The sequence below is a fragment of the Oncorhynchus tshawytscha genome, linkage group LG07 (assembly GCF_018296145.1).
Source record: "Oncorhynchus tshawytscha isolate Ot180627B linkage group LG07, Otsh_v2.0, whole genome shotgun sequence".
NCBI classification, from domain to species: domain Eukaryota; kingdom Metazoa; phylum Chordata; class Actinopteri; order Salmoniformes; family Salmonidae; genus Oncorhynchus; species Oncorhynchus tshawytscha.
In genome coordinates, this window is record NC_056435.1 from 54654297 (window position 1) to 54676670 (window position 22374).

The 22374-nt window shown below is 43.6% G+C and overlaps 1 protein-coding gene across 9 annotated transcripts in view; it reads right to left on the reverse strand.

Annotated features, from left to right (window-relative positions):
* Positions 1-11516: 11516 nt before the first annotated feature.
* Positions 11517-22374, reverse strand: part of LOC112254849 (neurofascin) — a 174126-nt gene continuing 163268 nt past the window's right edge. For 8 of the 9 annotated variants that reach the window (XM_042324628.1, XM_042324629.1, XM_042324632.1 and 5 more), the window contains 3 exons: positions 21384-21453; positions 19426-19455; positions 11517-12736 (listed from right to left, as the gene is read on the reverse strand). In XM_042324628.1, coding sequence (XP_042180562.1) covers positions 12508-12736; positions 19426-19455; positions 21384-21453 — 329 coding nt within the window. In that variant the 3' untranslated portion in view covers positions 11517-12507. The remainder of the gene's footprint in view (positions 12737-19425; positions 19456-21383; positions 21454-22374) is intronic. The other variant, XM_042324631.1, reaches the window with a different exon arrangement.

Consider the following 22374-nt stretch of genomic DNA (forward strand, 5'->3'; position numbering starts at 1 on the left):
CAGTGAGCACAGCCTTGCCATTGAGAAGGGTAGACACAGGAAAACCTGGCTCCCTGTAGAGGAAAGGGTGTGCAACCACTGCACAACAGCAGAACCTGAGACAGAGCTGCATTTCCTGACAAAATGTAAAAAATATAAAACAATTAGAGAGTTTCATATCCCCAAATTTGAAACCATTATTCAAGGTTTCAAAGACCTCTCTGATGAGAATAGGCTACCCGTCCTGTTGGGGGAGGACGCAGAGAGGACGATGTGGGTTGGCAGCGCACTACATTGCTGCCTGCCATAAGATGAGGGACAGTGTCTGACAGACCAACCAACCTGCACATCAATCAATCAAATGTATTTATAAAGCCCTTTTTACATCAGCTGATGTCACAAAGTGCTGTACAGAAAACCAGCCTAAAACCCCAAACAGCAAGCAATGCAAGTGTAGAAGCACAGTGGCTAGGAAAAACTCTCTAGAAAGGCCAGAACCTAAGAAGAGACCTAGAGAGGAACCAGGCTATGAGGGGTGGCCAATCCTCTAATGGCTGTGCCGGGTGGAGATAACAGAACATGGCGAAGATGTTAAAATGTTCATAGATGACCAGCAGGGTCAAATAATAATAATCACAGTGGTTGTCGAGGGTGCAACAGGACAGCACCTCAGCAGTAAATATCAGTTGGCTTTTCATAGCCGATCATTCAGAGAATCTCTACCGCTCCTGCTGTCTCTAGAGAGCTGAAAACAGCAGGTTTGAGACAGGTAGCACGTCCGGTGAACAGGTCAGGGTTCCATAGCCACAGGCAGAACAGTTGAAACTGGAGCAGCAGCACGGCCAGGTAGTCCTGAGGCATGGTCCTAGGGCTCAGGTCCCCCGAGAGAGAGAAAAAAAGAAAGAAAGAGAGAAAGAAAGAGAGAGAATTAGAGAGAGCATACTTAAATTCACACAGGACATCTGATAAGACAGCAGAAATACTCCAGATATAACAAACTGACCCTAGCCCCCCGACACATAAACTACTGCAGCATAAATACTGGAGGCTGAGACAGGAGGGGTCAGGAGACACTGTGGCCCCATCCGACATGTCCTCGATTCCTATTTTTATTGTTCAATGTATGGCTATTTTGACCCTTGGTCATTGTTGTTACTGTTGTCCCGTTGACAATTTTTATTCTTATTATTTTTATATTGTAAATATCCAAAGTAAGCTTTGGCAATATGTACATTGTTACGTCATGCCAATAAAGCAAATTGAATTGAATTGAATTGAGAGAGAGAGAGAGGATAGGAAGAGAGAGAGTGAGAGACCACGATATGTACATTGTTACGTCATGCCAATAAAGCAAATTGAATAGAGAGAGAGAGAGATAGAGCTAGATATAGAGATATAGAGATACCACAAAAGCTTTCAACTCTTAACTGATATAACATGTTGTTTTCAAGGCTGTGCAATACCTGCATCTAGCTTACGCAATAGTTGATACACTGTTTCAAGGTTATTCCAAACACGTTACCACTCCTGACCTCCAGCCTATCATACAGTAGATTACACATAATTATCTACATGCATGCACATCTAGCCGTTGTTCTATCCAGTATCCTTGGTCTACTATGTCTGTCTACAGCTCAGCTCCTAACCCCCACCAGGACCTACTGTTCTGTACTCTTCATCTACACAGCTCCACATCTTTAACATCGCAATACATCGTTTTCTTTTCTCTAAGCTCCTCTGCTTCTATATTCATTTTATGGCCCACATGAACCAGGGAGCCTTGCTTGGCTGTTTGGGGTTGCTGAGTATGTACGATGCACCAGATGTGTTTTTTGATAAGTGTTGTGATAATCAACGGAATAGACCAGGTACTCTAACCTCCTCTGCCTTTCAATCAACTCCAGAATGCACTGAAGAAGAGGATGAATGCATCTCAAATGGAACTCTAGTCATTATATAGCGCACTACCTTTGTGTGGAAAAGCAGTACATTATAAAGGGAATGGGGTACCATTTGGACGCTGAAGATGAATTCACTGCAGAGGGTGGACTTTGACTCCAGTCAAAGTCCACTTTGTATGGACAGCCCCTGGGTAGATGCATCATACAAGCCTTGTGTAAGGAGCACAGATAAATCAGGTTGTCAAAAATGCTTTGTGTGTTTTTTTCATGTCATCTATCTTTTAATGGCTGCAGGAAAGAAACACTGCGATTTTAACCCCCTTGGAAATGAATTCATTCAACGCAACAGCAGCCATGTGTTCCAATTTACTCCTTGGTGTGTGTGATACAAATGCCTGCCAGTGGAGTGCATTTGCAAAATGAACAGGTCAAGCTGATTTAACATAAATAATCATTTCAGTGGAGCAGTGGGTGGGGGGGTTTGGCAGTAATCTCATACCCTATGGATGGGCTCTCATTATTGATCGCTAAATAATCATTTGGATTTGAGGACAAACAAAATCTAAGACACAGCATAGGAGTCTACATGATGACAATATCAAATCAATGAAAATCTGTCACAACATGACCATAATAAATACTCTGCCTAAATAACTTAGTTTAGTTTAAAGGAGATTCATGTCTCTATAGCTCGATCCACAGAGAGGGGCAAAACATTAGCACTATCGCACTTCATCCTGGTCTCATAGACTAGCCGTAACATAGTAAATGTAAATCTGGGACACTCAAATTAATATGATGGGTTACGTTTGGTATGGTTACATAAGACAAATGGTTACTTAAGGCATAAATTAAAGTAGGGTGGTTGGTCGGGCTGGTCGGTTGGATGGATAGGTGGGTGGGCGTATAATGCAAACATCTAGCAACCAAAAGGAAGTTTCATCAAGGACAATTTTAACATTTTAGCTAATAACTTTTCAACTACTTACTACTTTTTAGCTACTTTGCAACCACTTAGCATGTTAGCTAACCCTTCCCCTGTCCTTAACCATTTTAGCTAACCCTTCAATCTAAGTTCTAAACTTAACCTTAACTCCTAACCCCCTAGCCTAGCTAACATTAGCCAGCTAGCTAACATTAGCCATCTAGGTAGAATTTGTGACATATACATTTAGCAAATTCGTATCATATTGTACATTTTGCTAAATCGTAACATATTGTACATTTAACAAATGTGTAACATATAATATGAATTGTAATTCATAAAACATATCATATTACATTTAATGTCTGGGATTTACCTACAGAATAATAATACGAAATGCTCTGAGACCAGGTTGGGCACTCTGGTAGATTAAATCAGACAAAGTGTGTGTTGAGTTGTCCCTAGACAGGTACAGTAGTAATGTGATATGCTACCTAGTGTTGTGAACATCTGCTTCTTTTTTCCCCTGTGGAGCTCACAGAGCATCTGTTCTGAGGAGGTGGGAAATGTTGGCTGGTTAGGGTTGTCTTTCGGGTTGTCACATTGTGTAATTACTTCTATGTTAGACTGTGTCCTTGTGTGGAGACTTCTATGTTTGACTGTGTCCCTGTGTGGAGACTTCTATGTTTGACTGTGTCCCTGTGTGGAGACTTCTATGTTAGACTGTGTCCCTGTGTGGAGACTTCTATGTTAGACTGTGTCTCTGTGTGGAGACTTCTATGTTAGACTGTGTCCCTGTGTGGAGACTTCTATGTTAGACTGTGTCCCTGTGTGGAGACTTCTATGTTAGACTGTGTCCCTGTGTGGAGACATCTATGTTAGACTGTGTCCCTGTGTGGAGACTTCTATGTTAGACTGTGTCTCTGTGTGGAGACTTCTATGTTAGACTGTGTCCCTGTGTGGGGATTTCTATGTTAGACTGTGTCCCTGTGTGGGAATTTCTATGTTAGACTGTGTCCCTGTATGGAAACTTACTTATGTTAAACTGTGTGGATATATAGAGATTACTATGTTAGACTGTGTCCCTGTGTGGAAACCTATGTATGTTAGACTGTGTGGATGTATAGATTTCTATGTTAGACTGTGTCCCTGTGTGGAAACGTACGTATGTTAGACTGTGTGGATGTATAGATTTCTATGTTAGACTGTGGGAATTTGATTTGATTTAGTGTAGGTTCTGTCAGCACCAGCCATGGATACGTTCACTAATGGCTTTTATGGGTGACGTTTATGTGACAGTCGGGGATGGAGAGAGGAAGAGGTATGTCACTCTCTTTAGAAAGCCAGCATGGCGGCGTGGTTAGGACATCAATATTTAGTAGCCTTGCGGGGGTCAAGGCAGGCAGAATGTATTCAGCACTATTTAATAAAGCATGCCATCGGCCGGCTCCAGCTCTCCCTCTCTCTTTCCGCCTGCCAGCTGATTGATTGTTGTGCTGCTTGTATTAATCTCACCAGTGTTTTTGTGTTTGTCGTCGGTGTGGAGGGATAGCAGTAGCCTTGCTAGTTTAATAGGAATGGTGAATTAAAGGGTGAACTCTATGAGTGACGAGGCACCCAGGAAGTGATATAATGCAGGGACTTTTCTACAAATGGTGTAATCCACTGTAGGCCTACGTACATCAGAAGATAAATCAGTAAATTAGACTTATGGTAGGGCTGTTGGGTGGGCTAAAACTAAACTGGGCCAGGGTCCAATAGTGGTCAACTTTTGATGCTAAATCTGGACTGATCCTAAAAATATACCAAGCTCCAAGTATTTAGACATACCTGTATAGTATTAAAAACAACTTATACTGAACAAAAAATATAAACGCAACATGCAACAATTTCAATGATTTTACTGAGTTACAGTTCATATAAGGAAATCAGTCAATTTAAATAAATTCATTAGGCCCTAATCTATGGATTTCACATGACTGGGCAGAGGCACAGCCAAGGGTGGGCCTGGGAGGACATAGGCCCAACCATTTGGGAGCCAGGCCCAGCCAATCAGATTTTGTTTTTACCAACAAAAGGGGTTTATTACAGACAGAAATACTCCTCAGTTTCATCAGCTGTCTGGGAGGCTGGTCTCAGACGATGCCGCAGGTGAAGAAGCCGGATGTGGAGGTCCTGGGCTGGCGTGGTTATACATGGTCTGCGGTTCTGAGATTGGTGCGAAATTCTCGATGTTGGAGGCGGTTTATGCTAGAGAAATTAACAAATTCTCTGGCAACAGTTCTGGTGGACAATCCTGCAGTCAACATGCCAATTGCACGCTCCCTCAAAATTTGAGACATCCGTGGCATTGTGTTGTGACAAAACTGCACATTTCAGAGTGGCCTTTTATTGCCCCCAGCACAAGGTGCACCTGTGTAATGATAATGCTGATTAATCAGCTTCTTTAACAGAGATGTAAACAAATGTGATCCCAAAATTGGAGTGTCACGGTTGTGTGGAGAGACGGACCAAGGCACAGCGTGATTAAAGTTCCACATATTTATTTACACGAAACTTCCAAACAAAAAGAAACAAACAACGAACCGTGACATTAGAGGTGCCACATGCACTAACTCAAAACAAGATCCCACAAAACACAGTGGGAATATGGCTGCCTAAATATGATCCCCAATCAGAGACAACGATAAACAGCTGCCTCTGATTGGGAACCATACCAGGCCAACATAGAAATAAAGCACCTAGATAGGAACACCCCCCCGAGTCACACCCAACCTAACCAAATTAGAGAATAAAAAGTCTCTCTATGGTCAGGGCGTGACAGTGACCCCCCAAAGGTTCGGACTCTGGCCGCAAAACCTGAAACCACCTGGGGAGGGTAGGGGGGTGACTAGTGTTGGCGGTGGCTCCGGTGCGGGTCTTTGCCCCTTCCCAGACCACGGGTCCGGCCATGGAGCCGGGTAGAACGGCGTGCTAGAACGGGTAGAACGAAGGTGCTCTTGAGTGCGCCTGCGCTGCAGCAATGGCGCAGAGGGCCCCGGCCATGGAGCTGGGTTGGACGCCGCACCCGGCGTGGGCACCGAGGAAGGCTCCGGCCATGGAGCGGGACTGGCCCCCTTGCCTGGGCTGGGCATCGGCGCAGAGGAAGGCTCCGGCCTTGGAGCGGGACTGGACGCCGTGTCTGGACGCCGTGCCTGGACTGGGCACCGACACAGAGGAAGGCTCCTGCCATGGAGCAGGACTGGACGCCGAGCCTGGACTGGATATCGGCGCAGAGGAAGGCTCCTGCCATGGAGTGGGACTGGGCGCCGTGCCTGGGCTGGGCACCAGCGCAGACGAAGGCTCCGGCCTTGGAGTAGGACTGGATGCCTTGCCTGGAAGCTCCGGACCGTTGACCGTCGCAGGACGTCCCAGAACGTTGACCGTCACAGGAGGTTCCAGATCGTGGACCGTCGCAGGAGGTTCCGGACCGGGAACCGTCGCCGGAAGCTCCGGACCAAGGACCGTCGACGGCAGCTCCGGGAATGGTCCGGCACAGGTGGCACCGGACTGGTGACACGCAGTTCAGGGCGAGTGCGGGAAGCACAGGACGTACCGGACTGGGGAGGCGCACTGGAGGCCTGATGCGTAGAGCCGGCACAAATTGTACCGGAACGATGACACACTTCGCACGTCGAGTGCGGGGAGCCGGCACAGATGGTGCCGGGCTGAGAAGGTGCTCTTGAGTGCGCCTGCGCTGCAGCATACTCCTTGCCAAAACCTCTCTCTGGTGTCTCTCATTACCTTCCTCTATCGACTCCCACACAGGCTCTGGCCCTCTCCGTTGCTCAACTGCTAGCTCCGGCGCCCACCCCGTGTGCCACCCCCCAAAAACAATTTGAGCTGTCCTTTGAGCTTTCTCTGTGGCCGCGAACCCCGGCATCGTCGCTGTCCTCCCTTCTCTCCCTGCGTCTGCTTCCAAGGAAGGCTTTCGTGTCCTGACCTGATTTCCTCCCAAGTCCAGGATGTCTTCTCCTCCTTCATCTCCTCCCAAGCCCAGGATACCTTCTCCTCCTGGGCACGCTGCTTGGTCCTGTTGTGGTGGGATCTTCTGTCACGGTTGTGTGGCGAGACGGACCAAGGCGCAGCGTGATTAAAGTTCCACATATTTATTTATGCGAACCTTCCAAACAAAAAGAAACAAACAACGAACCGTGACATTAGAGGTGCCACATGCACTAACTCAAAACAAGATCCCACAAAACACAGTGGGGAAATGGCTGCCTAAATATGATCCCCAATCAGAGACAACAATAAACAGCTGCCTCTGATTGGGAACCATACCAGGCCAACATAGAAATAAAACACTTAGATAGGAACACCCCCCCTAGTCACACCCCGACCTAATCAAAATAGAGAATAAAAATGCTGTCTATGGTCAGGGGATGACATGGAGAGAGAAAAGCTTTTTGTGAATATGGAAAATTCCTGGGATTTCTGAGCTTTTATTTGAGCTCATGAAACATGGGATCAATACTTTACATGTTGCGTTTATATTTTTGTCCAGTATTTGCACTTATTCCTTTTGGAGGTTGTGTTGAGTATTTGTAATAAAACATAGGCTATTGCCCGAAGCACACATATAATCAGTAAACATTGAGTGAATTTCAGTCAATACGTTTTATTACAAATACTCAATGCAATAGTCAATGTACAAAAATATTGTTTTTAATATATGTTTAAAATGTACACTCAGGAAATATATTGCTCTTCGTTTTCTGGATATCTAACAGAACAGTAGTCTAATATAATCAAAACAATAGAAAGAGAGAAGTCAGGAGAGAAGTCAGGAGAGAAGTCAGGAGAGAAGTCAGGAGAGAAGTCAGGAGAGAAGTCACGAGAGAAGTCAGGAGAGAAGTCAGGAGTTAGAGAAAAAGAGATAGCTTTACTATAAAGAAGGCGTCTCTAGCAGAATTTGCAACATCTCATCATACACGCATACATGGTGAATATATTAATATGCCATTTTAATGTTGATTAGATGTACCTTACAAAATATGTTATTTCATGAGTAGAAGCAAGACTGGGAAGCTGCTTTGATACACCTGTAAAAGTAAACAGAGAAATGCAAATTTACTAAAATAATTCCACAACATTTACAATAATCCAAGCTCCAATTTTATAATTGCTATGTGCGTCTCATTGTAAGGATAAAATCCCAGTTTTACAGAATCACAAATCAACTGAACTCAAAGCTGTGAAAATACACAGATACTCTTACATTTCTGTAACCCCTTGTTAGTTGATTTGCTATTGTAGGGGAGGAGCGGTGCCTAGACGATGCAAACATTACAAACGGAATGGTAAGACACACTACTCCATACAGATGTAGGAACTTCATTTGAGCCAGATTGCTATAACAGAAAAATAATCCTGCAGCAACAGGAAATGTGAATTATTATGTGGATTATAATGAATGGACATTTTTGTAGGGGTTGATACATTTTTCATAATGAGAAAATCCAGTCTGAAATGTTTACATTTCTTCAGAAGCCTTTTTAAACCTCAAATACACTCCACGTTGAAAATGTCCTGCATTGCAGTAAAGTTCTCCTGCAGCAGGGTGATCAAATTAATATCCTACAGCTGTATGCACCTCCAATCATCCTGCACAAACAAACAATAAGACATAAGCAAGCACTGTGTATCAGCAAATATGCATAATTCTCTTTTTATTGTTTTCTAGCCAGTTCACTAATTCCTCCTTTAGGATCCATACAGGGAAAGGACAGATGCTGTCAAGGGAAACAGCTTGTACAGTATCGTGACCCAAACACAAACAACGGTGAGATCAAGGCTACAGTTCTGAACTAGAAGTTGTAAATCCGTCATCGAACATTCCGTGATTCAGCAGTCGGTTTGTTGAAGGTTTGAGAGTGGACTGTCTCTCTGTGCGCTTGGTCTTGCTTTGTTTAGAAGAGCATATAGCAACAAGAAGGGCACTGTATTGTGTCTCTGCCAGCTCTCCTGGTCTCCTGTTTCCTCATGTTTATACAGTGGTCAGGTGTCTGTAGATGGTAGGCAACTGTACCAGGAGGTCATGGTGAACTTTATCACAAAGCAACCGCATAAAAAACTAATGGGTCACAATTCTATGCGGAGATTGCTTTGAGAAGCTGGAGAAAGAAGGAGGTGTAAAGAGGACCAGTTCACAGAGGCTGTTGGTGGACATACAGCATATTCTTTTTTTTAAGACTTAGGTGAGGATGAAGGCAGAACAAAAGACATCTCTTTGAAGGAGTGAAGCACAAATGAAGTGAAGCTCAAATGTATCCCTTTCAAAATGGCAACCAGTTACTGGGATGTCACCAGGAGGGGTGGAGCAGCAGGCATGTTAGGTGAAAGGCATGATGAGTCTGTGCAGCCTTGAGAAAGTCCCGGGTTTGCCTTAATACAAAAACAAACAAAATAGGGGGAAATTGGCTATTCGGTAACTCAGAAAATGCTCTTTTTTATATGCTTTGAACATGTGTGCAGAGAATGATACATTTCATGAGCACTTTCATTTACACCATAAAGGGGCTGACTAGGCCTCCTGTATACCTGTTCCACAATATACTGTTTATTCTCAACGCTTTCTTTTGAATTAGTGATGATCAGAAAAGTTACCGACAGAGAGACACAAGCCATCTATTAACATTTCAAATGAAGTTCATCGGGACAACATTGATGAAGTCATTTTGAGTCCCAATCATGAGATGCACCAGGTACATTTTCTTGGTGGATACAGATGTGTGATTCTTTCTTTTACCCATCAAGCTGTTTTTCTCATGGATATTTACAAAGACATCTTTTTTTCAGGACCTACAGTTTGTGTACCTATAGCTACAGTATGACAAATGCAATGTTACATTCCTGTATTATGTGAAATTGATATGAAATAAATGATAATACCAACATGGAATACTAACAGTAATATAACATGAATACTCAACATGGAGAGCAGTGAATAGATCAGCACAACCTCTTTAATGGTGACATACAGTGAATGTTGCTCGTTTACAGCAGAAATACCCTTTGCCACAAAAGTCATACGGCAATTTTCAAATTCAGTAAAGTTCTTTATCGTGGGTTCTGAGTTGGTTCTGATGTGAGACCATCAAGTCAGTCAGTCAAAAATGTGTACTCAACAATTATTAAGTGAATTACTCATATATTAATGAATAATATAAACATAAGGGAATCAATTAAAACATGAAATACACACCTGAAACACAATGTGACGTCCGTTAGCTAATCACCATTGATTAGCTAAGATCTATTTGATTTAACATGAAAGACTTTAGTAGTGCTGTTGTAATAAGTTGTAAATATGGGTGCTGAGCTTTCTGCCACTTTAAGAGGTGAAACATCAAGGAAGACTCATTAGTGAGTTCTACTAATGAAAAGATCACATGGTAAAACGGCGGTTCACCACTGTATCAGTATCGGTGGTAAAACGGCGGTTCACCACTGTATCAGTATCGGTGGTAAAACGGCGGTTCACCACTGTATCAGTATCGGTGGTAAAACGGCGGTTCACCACTGTATCAGTATCGGTGGTAAAACGGTTCACCACTGTATCAGTATCGGTGGTAAAACGGCGGTTCACCACTGTATCAGTATCGGTGGTAAAACGGCGGTTCACCACTGTATCAGTATCGGTGGTAAAACGGCGGTTCACCACTGTATCAGTATCGGTGGTAAAACGGCGGTTCACCACTGTATCAGTATCGGTGGTAAAACGGGTTCACCACTGTTCACCAAAACTTCACCACTGTATCAGTATCGGTGGTAAAACGGCGGTTCACCACTGTATCAGTATCGGTGGTAAAACGGCGGTTCACCACTGTATCAGTATCGGTGGTAAAACGGTTCACCACTGTAAGTATCGGTGGTAAAACGGTTCACCACTGTATCAGTATCGGTGGTAAAACGGCGGTTCACCACTGTATCAGTATCGGTGGTAAAATGGCGGTTCACCACTGTGTATCGGTGGTAAAACGGCAGGTTCACCACTGTATCAGTATCGGTGGTAAAACGGCGGTTCACCACTGTATCAGTATCGGTGGTAAAATGGCGGTTCACCACTGTATCAGTATCGGTGGTAAAATGGCGGTTCACCACTGTATCAGTATCGGTGGTAAAATGGCAGTTCACCACTGTATTGGTGCACCCCAACTTCTTCACACTTCCTTGACATAATGGCTACATGTCAATGATGACAAGGGCCAGGCAGAATCTGCAGGGACGTTCAATGTTCAATACCTTCACAGAGTTGTCTGTAACCTATATTCAAAGACATAACATATGTTTTGGTTTTATTTTGAGTTGTTCAACAGTCAATTAGGATTCTAAGTACGTTCTGAAGGGTTGAGAAGTCCTGCCTTTGCAGATTCAGCCTGCCTCTAACAACTGTTATAAAAGAAGCATACAAAAGGGGTGCCAATCAAGACTAAGGATCACAGCCATGCTAACCATGAAGTAAATAGGAAGTGAGTCACATCCTCGGAGAGCCAGTCGCCATAGAGATGTACAAACAGCAAAGCAGGTAAAACCTCCTCTCCAAGCTACTTGTCCTAGGTCTCTTGCACTAAAGTACTACCATGCTTGAAAATATAATATTTTTTTTTTATGTCATTTATAACTGACATTGTAGTGGCTTGTACTATAAAAAAAGCTTGAGGCAGGAATAGCATTGCTATAACTGTGGCCATTTTTAATATCTCAACACGACTTGAGTTTGGAGGTGAATCATAGGTACATTTACGACAGCGGGAAGGCAAGGGAACGATAGAATTTCATTAAGCAGGTTATTCTTCTTTAAACCTGTGAGTCAACACTGAAAAATAAACAATTTAATTCATAACCAGACTTTACCCAAAAACATGAGATGTTGGTAATGCATAGTTTTGCAGTGAACTAGAAGGTGAGCTAGCACTGTTTACAGCATTCATATATTCAAATGACTCATCTGCTGTATCAATTGAGAACAAAAAACCATCTCTCTCTGTGGAAATATCAATGTGATAAACATATCTGCCAACATCCTGCTATATTGGTGGTCCTTTGCTGATATGCTCACAGGACGAGTGTCTGTGTCTCTTTCTCTGGGGACGCTCGGTAAAGACACAGGGGGGCGTGAGGATGTGTGTGGGGAGAAAAGAGAGGGGTTTGGGGGGGAAAGCTGAGTACGTTGAAAACAAAGAAAGCTCTAGAGCCACACAAACTGGTTGAAAACCTCGGCGTTTCCTCCTAGTCCTCTACAACTGAAGCTTGCCCGTTAGGCACACTCAGTCTGTGTGAGGGGCAGAAGGAGGAGCATAGAGAGACTGCTACTGTTGAAGATTACCAAACTTCACCTTGGCACCTATAGAACGTCAATAGCCGAACGTCAGGGCTTGGCTCACAGTAACTTCAACTCCATTCCATTCACACCCCCTTAATTCTCAGAGGAATGGTTTCTCCCTCCGCTTTAAGAGGTCAAACAGTCTCCAGGCAGGTGCTGCGTGTGTTTACATGTGTATATGTGTTTTATATATTAATACACTTATATTCATATGTGTGTGTGTTCGCGTATGTGTGTGTGTGTGTGTGTGTGGTAGTAGTAGTAGTGGTGGTAATATCACCCTCCAACCGCCAGGGGGAGTTCCTCAGATCCCCAGGCCAGGCCGGGCAGGGGGACTATGCCAGCGAGTAGATGGCGTTGACGGGTGAGGTGGCCTCGGAACTCTCGTTGCCTTCCGTCTCGTCCTTGTCCTTTTTGACAGTGTACTGGCCGATGAAGGAGCCGTCCTCGTTGAACTGGCCATCCCCTCCCTCGCCATAGTCCACCAGGCTGTCGTCACTCTCCTTCACACCGCCATCCAGAGAGTTCTGGCTGCCCTGCAGAGGCTTGTTGTCCTCGTCGCTGCTGCAAAGGGTCAAGGGGTCAAAGGTTAGATTCCGCCTGTGATGTCATCAACACGGTCATCAACGCAGGCGAGTCCTTACCGTCCCAAAGGTTAGGGGAGAGAGAGGAGAGGGGTTAGGGGTAAGAAGAAAACTGGGGAAGGGAACAACTGTCAACAAGAGAAGTGTTGATTCTGTAGTTTTCCACTGTCGTCTCTCTTACAGTACAGACTGTAGCTGGGGTCATTCAGTGCAGACTGGAACACAAGCACTTTCACAAACTCATTTTGGAACAACATCGATACTTGCCTTTAGCTATGATATAAAAACACTGGCAATGGTCAACCTGAGTGCAATAATATAAGCTTGCTAAAATATAAAAAGCCCTGCAGTAAATATTGTAGTCTAGAAGAACTGCTACAGAGCCGCTTTGTCTTTGGGGAAGCTGTACCTTAAATGCTCAAACCAATGCATTATCATACACATGCTGCTCAGTCTGGGCTATGTTCTGATCTGAGATCTGTGCATAAAGCTCAAACACACACAAAAGTCTGAGCGTTGCAGGTGTTAGTGTATTTGTGTGAAAGCCCAAGTTATAGTAGGTGTGCGTATCTCAGTTCAGAACATGTCCCTATGTCTTCTACCTCTGCAGTAGGGGGAGAGAATTGTCATGCAGAAGGGATCAGGGGCTTTCAACCAGCATTAGCTCTCTAGACTCTTACAACAGCCAGATAGCAAACAGCAGAAAGGCATTACCAGAGCAGAGGGAACAGAAAATAATGAAGTTTAGCTCTTCAACAGTTTTTCCATCTTATTTGGAGGTGTTGTCTATTTCTCTTCATTGTAGAGAGGATGCATCTACAAACCAGACCGTGTTGACATATTTTCTTCGGTGATGTACTGGTGTGGGACTGTATGGCTGGCCAGTTAGTAGACAAATTACAAGCCAATATAATCTGACAGAGATTACCTGAAAGCATGGCTCACCAAGCCAACAGGACACAAGGTCATCAACAGAGAATTACCAAGGCAACCATACCAAAGTATCAACAAGTCAACCCACAATCAAACCTCTGAACTCAAACAGACCAGATACTCAATCAGGTGTTGAGAGTGAGAGAGTGAGAGAGAGAGAGAGAGAGAGTGAGAGAGTGAGTGAGAGAGTGAGAGAGAGAGAGTGAGAGAGTGAGAGTGAAAGAGTGAGAGAGTGAGAGAGTGAGAGAGAGTGAGAGAGAGAGAGAGTGAGAGAGTGAGAGAGTGAGAGAGAGTGAGAGAGTGAGAGAGTGAGAGAGAGAGAGTGAGAGAGTGAGAGAGAGAGAGAGTGAGAGAGTGAGAGAGTGAGAGAGAGAGAGTGAGAGAGTGAGAGAGAGAGTGAGAGAGAGAGAGAGAGAGACTAAAATCAGGAAAGGAATGGAGGAAACAGGTGCTGGACAAACGTACGAGAGAGAGACTCTAGAGAAGATAAGTAGACCAAAGAAAAGAGGGAGAGTGAAATACATGTGAAGAAACTGGATAACTGCACAGGAGATGTTTATGTTTTAATCGATTAATATACTGCAGAAGGATTGTGAGAACATTGAGTTCACTGTCATACAATACCGTATGTAGACTTTGGCCTTATACAGGCATGGAAAATGACAACCTTGATTTTTAGTACAGTAGACGTGAGCGTAATATAGAAATGGCCTTATTAGATGTTCATAGCCCTCAAATTCAGTAAAATGTATCCAATTATAAGGAGATTAGCATAGCAGCTGGTAAATACGTAACTATTGTTCATAGCTCTAAATCCACTCAAGAGGGAAGTATTACATCTTAATTATGAGCCTATTATTTCTCTATGTGTAATTGAATAAATCTACCAGAGTGGCAAAGTTGTTTTAAAAGCTCAGCTTTAGTCACGGGTTTGACAGCTTTTGTTTGTTGACCTTATCACTCAAGACATTTTAGTGAGCAGAGGGTTTAGAAAGATCAAGCATTCTTCCACTTTAAAATGTCTTTAGAATGAGAGTGTAGAATGATTCAATTATCTGATTAGATTAACTTTTGAGAGAGGAGCAAAGGTGGAAAAAGTAACTGGGAAGACTTTATTCTCCTAAAATAAGCTGCAGTGTCTGAAATGACTTTCAAAACAAACTGCTCTTGATCTTTGATATTTGAGCATTGTTCTATAAAGACACATCTTATGCAGCCCAATTTAACATAACAATTGGACTAGAGAAATCAATTGCATAAATGTCAACATCAGTTGTTTGTTACTGTCCACCTGTGCATCAATATCATGGAAATAAAAGGAGGATTTTAGTTGGTTAAGCCTGATACGTTGGAGGAAGATGTTGATTGAATTGAAAACAGTATGGTCAATGTTTAGCCACTTCAGAAGGTTGACAAAGGTGATTATGTGTGTGATTAGATATTAATCGATTAAAACCCAATGCAAGAATAGAGCGGTCTTAAAAAGTAAATAATGCAAATAATGCATATTATTTCAAGGTTATTCTGGTTGTGGTATGCACTGTGCGGGATAGACTCCTGTCATACCTTTCGAGTGAACAACTTGATTTGGACCAATGGGAACAGAAACCAGAACAGAAAGACAAAGGAAAAGGTGAGGAAGAACAAAAAACAGAGATGGCTAAAAACACACTGAACAGACACATACTTTTTAAACACAGACTGAACATGTGTGGAGATTGCTAATATACCTGAGTGACATTGGCCTAAAATGATATTTACTAGTGGGTCAAAAACAGTTGGGTGCTCACACATAGTTGCACAATACTACTACTGTGATATCAAACAAACAAAAACCCATAAAAAAACAAACAATAATCATTGGGCACCAATAAGCCCTAGAATCAGGCTTTATGTGAAAGTTGCCTTGCACGGGCCTTGGCGCATGCGACCCAGAACAGCTCGTAGGAGCAAGAGCATATCTCCTGTTTCTTTAGCGTGAGGCAGCTTGATGTACAAGTACACCCCCTGGACAGGACACTAGTCTATCTCCTGTTTCCGTAGAGTGAGGCAGCTTGATGTACAAGTACACCCCCTGGACAGGACACTAGTCTATCTCCTGTTTCCGTAGAGTGAGGCAGCTTGATGTACAAGTACACCCCCTGGACAGGACACTAGTCTATCTCCTGTTTCCGTAGAGTGAGGCAGCTTGATGTACAAGTACACCCCCTGGACAGGACACTAGTCTATCTCCTGTTTCTGTAGCGTGAGGCAGCTTGATGTACAAGTACACCCCCTGGACAGGACACTAGTCTATCTCCTGTTTCCGTAGCGTGAGGCAGCTTGATGTACAAGTACACCCCCTGGACAGGACACTAGTCTATCTCCTGTTTCTGTAGCGTGAGGCAGCTTGATGTACAAGTACACCCCCTGGACAGGACACTAGTCTATCTCCTGTTTCTGTAGCGTGAGGCATCTTGACGTACAAGTACACCCCCTGGACAGGACACTAGTCTATCTCCTGTTTCTGTAGCGTGAGGCAGCTTGATGTACAAGTACACCCCATGGACAGGACACTAGTGTATCTCCTGTTTCTGTAGCGTGAGGCAGCTTGATGTAGAAGTACACCCCCTGGACAGGACACTAGTCTATCTCCTGTTTCTGTAGCGTGAGGCAGCTTGATGTACAAGTACACCCCTGGACAGGACACTAGTCTATCTCCTGTTTCTGTAGTGTGAGGCAGCTTGATGTACAAGTACACCCCCCTGGACAGGACACTAGTCTATCTCCTGTTTCTGTAGTGTGAGGCAGCTTGATGTACAAGTACACCCCCTGGACAGGACACTAGTCTATCTCCTGTTTCTGTAGCGTGAGGCAGCTTGATGTACAAGTACACCCCCTGGACAGGACACTAGTCTATCTCCTGTTTCTGTAGCGTGAGGCAGCTTGATGTACAAGTACACCCCCTGGACAGGACACTAGTCTATCTCCTGTTTCTGTAGCGTGAGGCAGCTTGATGTACAAGTACACCCCCTGGACAGGACACTAGTCTATCTCCTGTTTCTGTAGCGTGAGGCAGCTTGATGTACAAGTACACCCCCTGGACAGGACACTAGTCTATTGCAGGGCTAGGTCTGGTCCATGGTGTTACGTGCAGCTTGAACCTTCTTCAACTGAAAACAAAACAAAATCATGTTTGGAGGGATAAATGAAAAGATGCAGGGCCCTGAAGGAGGCTCAAGCCACATGTAACGGCCGAGAACAGAGCTAAATCAAGGCATGCATCTGTGGGTTTGGCAATTGGCATAAAAAGGACCTCTAACAGGTGAATTTATAGCACCACAGTGAGTCAAACTGGAATAGACCAGGGTGGCCATACCTAGTCCTGAAAAGCTGCAGTATGTGCAGGCTTTTGTTCCAGGCCAGCTTGAAACAATCAACTAATCATGGTCTTTAACCTAAAACCATAGAATGTTAAATCAATTGTGTTACAGCTGGGCTGGAACAAAATCTTGCACTCACTGCAGTGTTCCTGGATCAGGGTTGGCCACCCCTGCCATAGAGTCCCATACATGCAGAGACAGAACTGTCAAATCATTCAGCTTATGCTACACAGGGACCAGACATTAGCAATGATGAAAATTACTCCAGCACATATGTTTACCCCTGCATGTTTATTTTATCAATATCTTTTGAAAGCTGAGGTCTACTTGACCGAAACATGGACAGAAAAAACATGCAGAGATGGATGTGAGCAGCAGTGATTATCATCATTGATGACTATGTCATGTAGGAAGGAACAAGGAAAGGACATAGTGGTGTTGATATTTCATCTCCATACAAAAGGTTCGCTGTTGCTTATTCCCCAAATCGGTTCCTCAAGGGCATCAAACTCGAACGGTAGACTTTCCAACCTTCCTCCCTAAACCCTCACTACATCTACTCTACACCCTCTCTCAAACCTCCCAACTCCCTCATTTCAGCCAAATTGATTTCCGTCCTCAGCCTTCACCTCTGCACCTGGTGGTTGCTGCCTGTTAAATGTCAGCTGTCGGAAGAAAAACAAAGCAATTAACCTTAAGGGGGGAAAAACACGATCAAGCCCTCGACAGAGACAAACGGGTTCAGGACCTCTCAGAGTGTTCACGATCAGTTTCACGATCATTACATCACCTACCTGATCCATGAAACACTTGACGTCTCTCTGGGTAGAGATAAGACCTTACTGCCTCCTCTCTCTCCCCTAATCTGCAAATCACCTTGATTTATTTACCTGACAGTTTATTACCTGATTAAATTGACACTTTCAGAAAATCTGCTTTTCTAACTCTGTGATATCCTGCAGACTGGTAATGAGAAGACGATTTCACAGTGCGAAGCCTTGGCTCACTGTTTGAACACCAGCTGAGCCTTGAACACTAATACGCTTTTCTGACTTGAATATCATGAGCCTGAGGCGATGCTTAAACCACAGCTGTGATTAGCGTCTCTTTCCCCATATTGAACACCCGCTGCTCTTAACCCTGAACCACCCATGGATAGGATAGGTCCCTGCCAAGACAACTCTCCACCAGAGGCCTGTATTGAACAGGGCCAGAACAGCCTTGGGCCTAAGATATTCTGCCTATTGAAATGGCTGTCGTTCTGCTTGTGAGAGAGCAGGTGTGGAACACAGGTAGCAGGTGTGGAACACAGCCATGGCCAGGCCAAAGATAGCCAGGTCAATTGATGACTTTAGCCTCAAGGCTAAACCAAGGTTAATGCATAGCTTTGGGCTAGGTTTAGCTCTAGTGTTTATGATTGTAGTCTGGTGAAGCATACTGATGTTGGATCTCAATTTGAGCCAGTTTGCTACAGCAGGAAAATAATCCTGCAGCAACAGTAATGTGAATTATTATGTTGGTTATAATTAATGAACATTTTTGTAGAGGTTGATACATTTTTCTTAAGGGAAAATCAAGTTTGACATTTCAAAGTGGAAATTACAAACTTTAGAAGCCTTTTTAAACTTCAAATACACTACAAGTTTAAAATGTCCTGCATTGCTACAGGGTTATCAAATAAATATCCTACATCTTTAACATGGCTTAGTCCTAAAGTAAGATTGTACTATTTACTAATCTGCATTGAAGGGATAGTTGACCCAGATGTAATACATTTTATGGAAGTAGACTATAGACCAAAACAGTAAGCAACATATGCTATACGTTTTTGCGATTCGCTACAGATTGGTGAAGTGCCTTGACGGGAGTTCTAGCTGTGTGTAGAAACAACACTCTTCTCAATTCTCTCTGTGGGTTCACACTACCCAGAGAGTCTCAGCTGTGCCCTGATCACATGTTTGACACCCCCGGGAACCGATATCTCTGATTGGCCGGTGTACCATGCCCACCTTGACCCTCCTCACCCCTCATCTCCCACCTTCCCCTTCTACCCCGGAAACAGTAGTGCAAAGGGAGGAGGGTGAAGAAGTTCATAGACCATGATCTAGCATCACAGTCACTGCCTCAGTCCACATCCCCCAATCTCACCCCAAGCCCACGCGTTTTCATCCCCCAATCTCACCCCCAAGCCCTCGCTTCCTCATCCCCCCATCTCACCCCCAAGCCCTCACTTCCTCATACCCCCATCTCACCCCATGCCCTCGCTTCCTCATCCCCCCATCTCACCCCCAAGCCCTCAGTCTGAAGGGGAGTTCAGTATCTGTCTCTGACATGCGCAGGCCGGGAGGTGGATGCCGTGCCGAAACCAAAGTACCTGTTCTCCTTTTCGTTCTCATTTTCATTCCTGTCAGGGACAGATGACCATTTCAGCATGGAGAAGAGAGGGAGGAGATAGGATAGAAGAGAGGGTAAAGAGAGAGAGGGAAGGAAGGAGATACATCCTCCAGGTGACACACAAGCACACAAAATGAGAGCCAGAGACTACACATACACACATGCGCGTACGCACGGACGCACAAACTCACACACACTCACACAGACTCACGCACACAATTACACTTACACAAAAAAACACACACACAAAAACACACACTCAACGAAATTCCCAGACACACACGCACATACACAATGTGTGAGTTGGGTAGACAGAGTGATTAGTCCCAGTGCTATTGAGTGTGTCAGATTGTGAGTTTAACAATGACCTTCACTGTAGGAAAGAGGGTAATATTAATAAACATTGATTAGAGACGAGAGCAGACTTGCTTAGATTTTCCATTGTGGACATGCCTCACACATATGGACACTGCTCACACATGTGATAATTGTTGATAACATCTTTGAACATCTCACTTTACACTAACACTTTAAAACCACAGCACTGTGCTGTCAAGCAGAATAAACACCTAAAACAACACTGTTCAAATTATTTCCTTCATGGTCGGAATGCTTTTGACAGCCAAACGCAAAATGAATAAAGTCTCTTCAAATTACTCTAAATATACATTCCTAATCCCATAGGGCAGCGCACAATTGGCCCAGCATCGTCCGGATTAGGGTTTGGCCGGGGTAGGTCGTCATTGTAAATAATAATTTGCTCTTAACTGACTTGCCTAGTTAAATAAAGGTTAAATATTTCTTTAATTTTTAAAAATCCATTGTAACTGGTCTGGCTAAATGAATGTGCCATGTTTCCTTTGTGGCTTATAAGAACAATTAGGGGGTTGGGTTACTGGTTGTGTGGGGTTATAGGGGACAGAGTACAGGGGCACTTGATCTTGCTGTATCGCATTAGTGGAAACCAAGACTATTCTCATGGCAAGTCTGCCAGTTTTAACTAGCATTACTGACATTTTGTAGCAGTTTAGGACAATTAACGTGTCAGGTTAGGATAATTAATGTGGCAGGTTAGGAGAATTAAGTTAAGGTTAGGAAAAGGGTTAGGTTTAGGGTTAGGGCATCCCCGACGTGACTCGAACATATCTAGCTACACCAGGCTTGCCCTGAGAACAGTCTTGGTTTCCACTAATACGATGCTGCCTTCCTCTTCTTCTGAAGTTCTAAAGACTCCCTGCTGAGGCTAATATGATAATCATCATGGAAACAGTTGCTAAACTTTTAAGCATGTACATAAAGTACAATGTGTCTGCCTATGTAACTACTGTACCATGTAAGGACACTGGTTTTTAGCACCATTTCAATATAAAGTAGGACCACGATGATTAGAGTGAGTAAACCAGTTGGAGTGTGTTAGTGCTGATTTGACAGTTAAGTTAGAGGGTTAATTAAACAGTAAAGATTCTCATTCCCCACAGAGAAGAATGACTGGAGATCAGTGAGACCTGGAATGAGCAAAAGACAATCACTAACTAACAAATGCATACTGCAAACATGCACTACCAGACCTAAGACATAATAACTCCTGTTTACTGTAGCTCGTCTGGATCGTCTTAATAGCATTCCCAAATATTACAAGGCCAAAGTAATAGTCCCTGTTCCTCATTCCTGATGCCTAAGTAGTTGCAGATAAACACTACTAAACATGATCCTAAGCCTGAATACCACACATGATAATCACAATGACACTTCCATAATGAAGCAAACAAGGCCTACCACATCCTCCTCTGTATAACCCTGGATGATACACAGTCATATCTAGCCATGATTACTAATGTTTTGCAATAGAAACTCTGCATATATAGATCATTCACTGACTGGCAATTGTTCCAGAGATGTGTAGGCCAGAGATATGTAATATTCAAGAGAAATACTTACTGGTAGTCAAATGATCCATCCTCTCCCTTCTGATCCATTCCCTCCAGAGGGAGATCTTTTTTATCTCGTACTGAATAGTGATAAAACAAATAGAGGTACATGATTATACTGAACGTGCCACCATCTTGTGACTTAACTGGACACTTGCCCTCGTTCTAACCCCTACCTGGGTATTTCAACCCCCACCGTCTTTTCCTGCTCCCAAATGCCCTCAATGTGTTAACCCATAACCTAATACTTGACCCGGTCTAGTAAACCCTTACATGGTTACTAGTTACTAGATTAGTTTTGACCCCCCTGTGTTAACCCTTACTTGGATACTGGACCACCTTGTGTTAAAGGTCCAATGCAGCCATTTTATCTCAATATCAAATCATTTCTGGCTCACAATTAAGGACCTTACTATGATTGATTTCAATTGAAATGGTCAAAAATGAAAAAAAATTGCTTCTTAGCAAGGAGCGATTTCTCAAGCAAGAACTTTGCTAGGGCTGTATGGGAGTGGTCAGAGTGGGGGGGCAACTGAAAACGAGCTGTTATTGGCAGAGAGGTTTGGAACTGTCTTTCTTATAGATGGTTTAGTTGATTATGTCATGAAAATGATGTGCACTCTTCAATGGCGTTCGAGAGTTGTTGTGATTTTAGATGGCCAGATATCTACCAACAATGACAAGAAACTGCCATTTAGGGTATTGTAAGTGACTCGTTTCAGCAAGTTTCATCTTCTTCTTGATACCCTGTCTTGTTTTGAGGTGTTTTGACAGATTTCATGTCAGTGCTAATGACTAAATTCACTAGTGAGTTAACCAACAACTGAGACAATATATTTATGTTTTCAATAAACATTGGAGATGAAATATAGTTTACATCTTGTCAAACAATCTAAGCCAACCCATCTGTTTTGCCCAATAGTTGCACATGCGTCGGTTGTGTTGCTAAACAACCAACCTGTCTATTGGTCTACTAACAAATTTACTGCCTGGTGATGTCA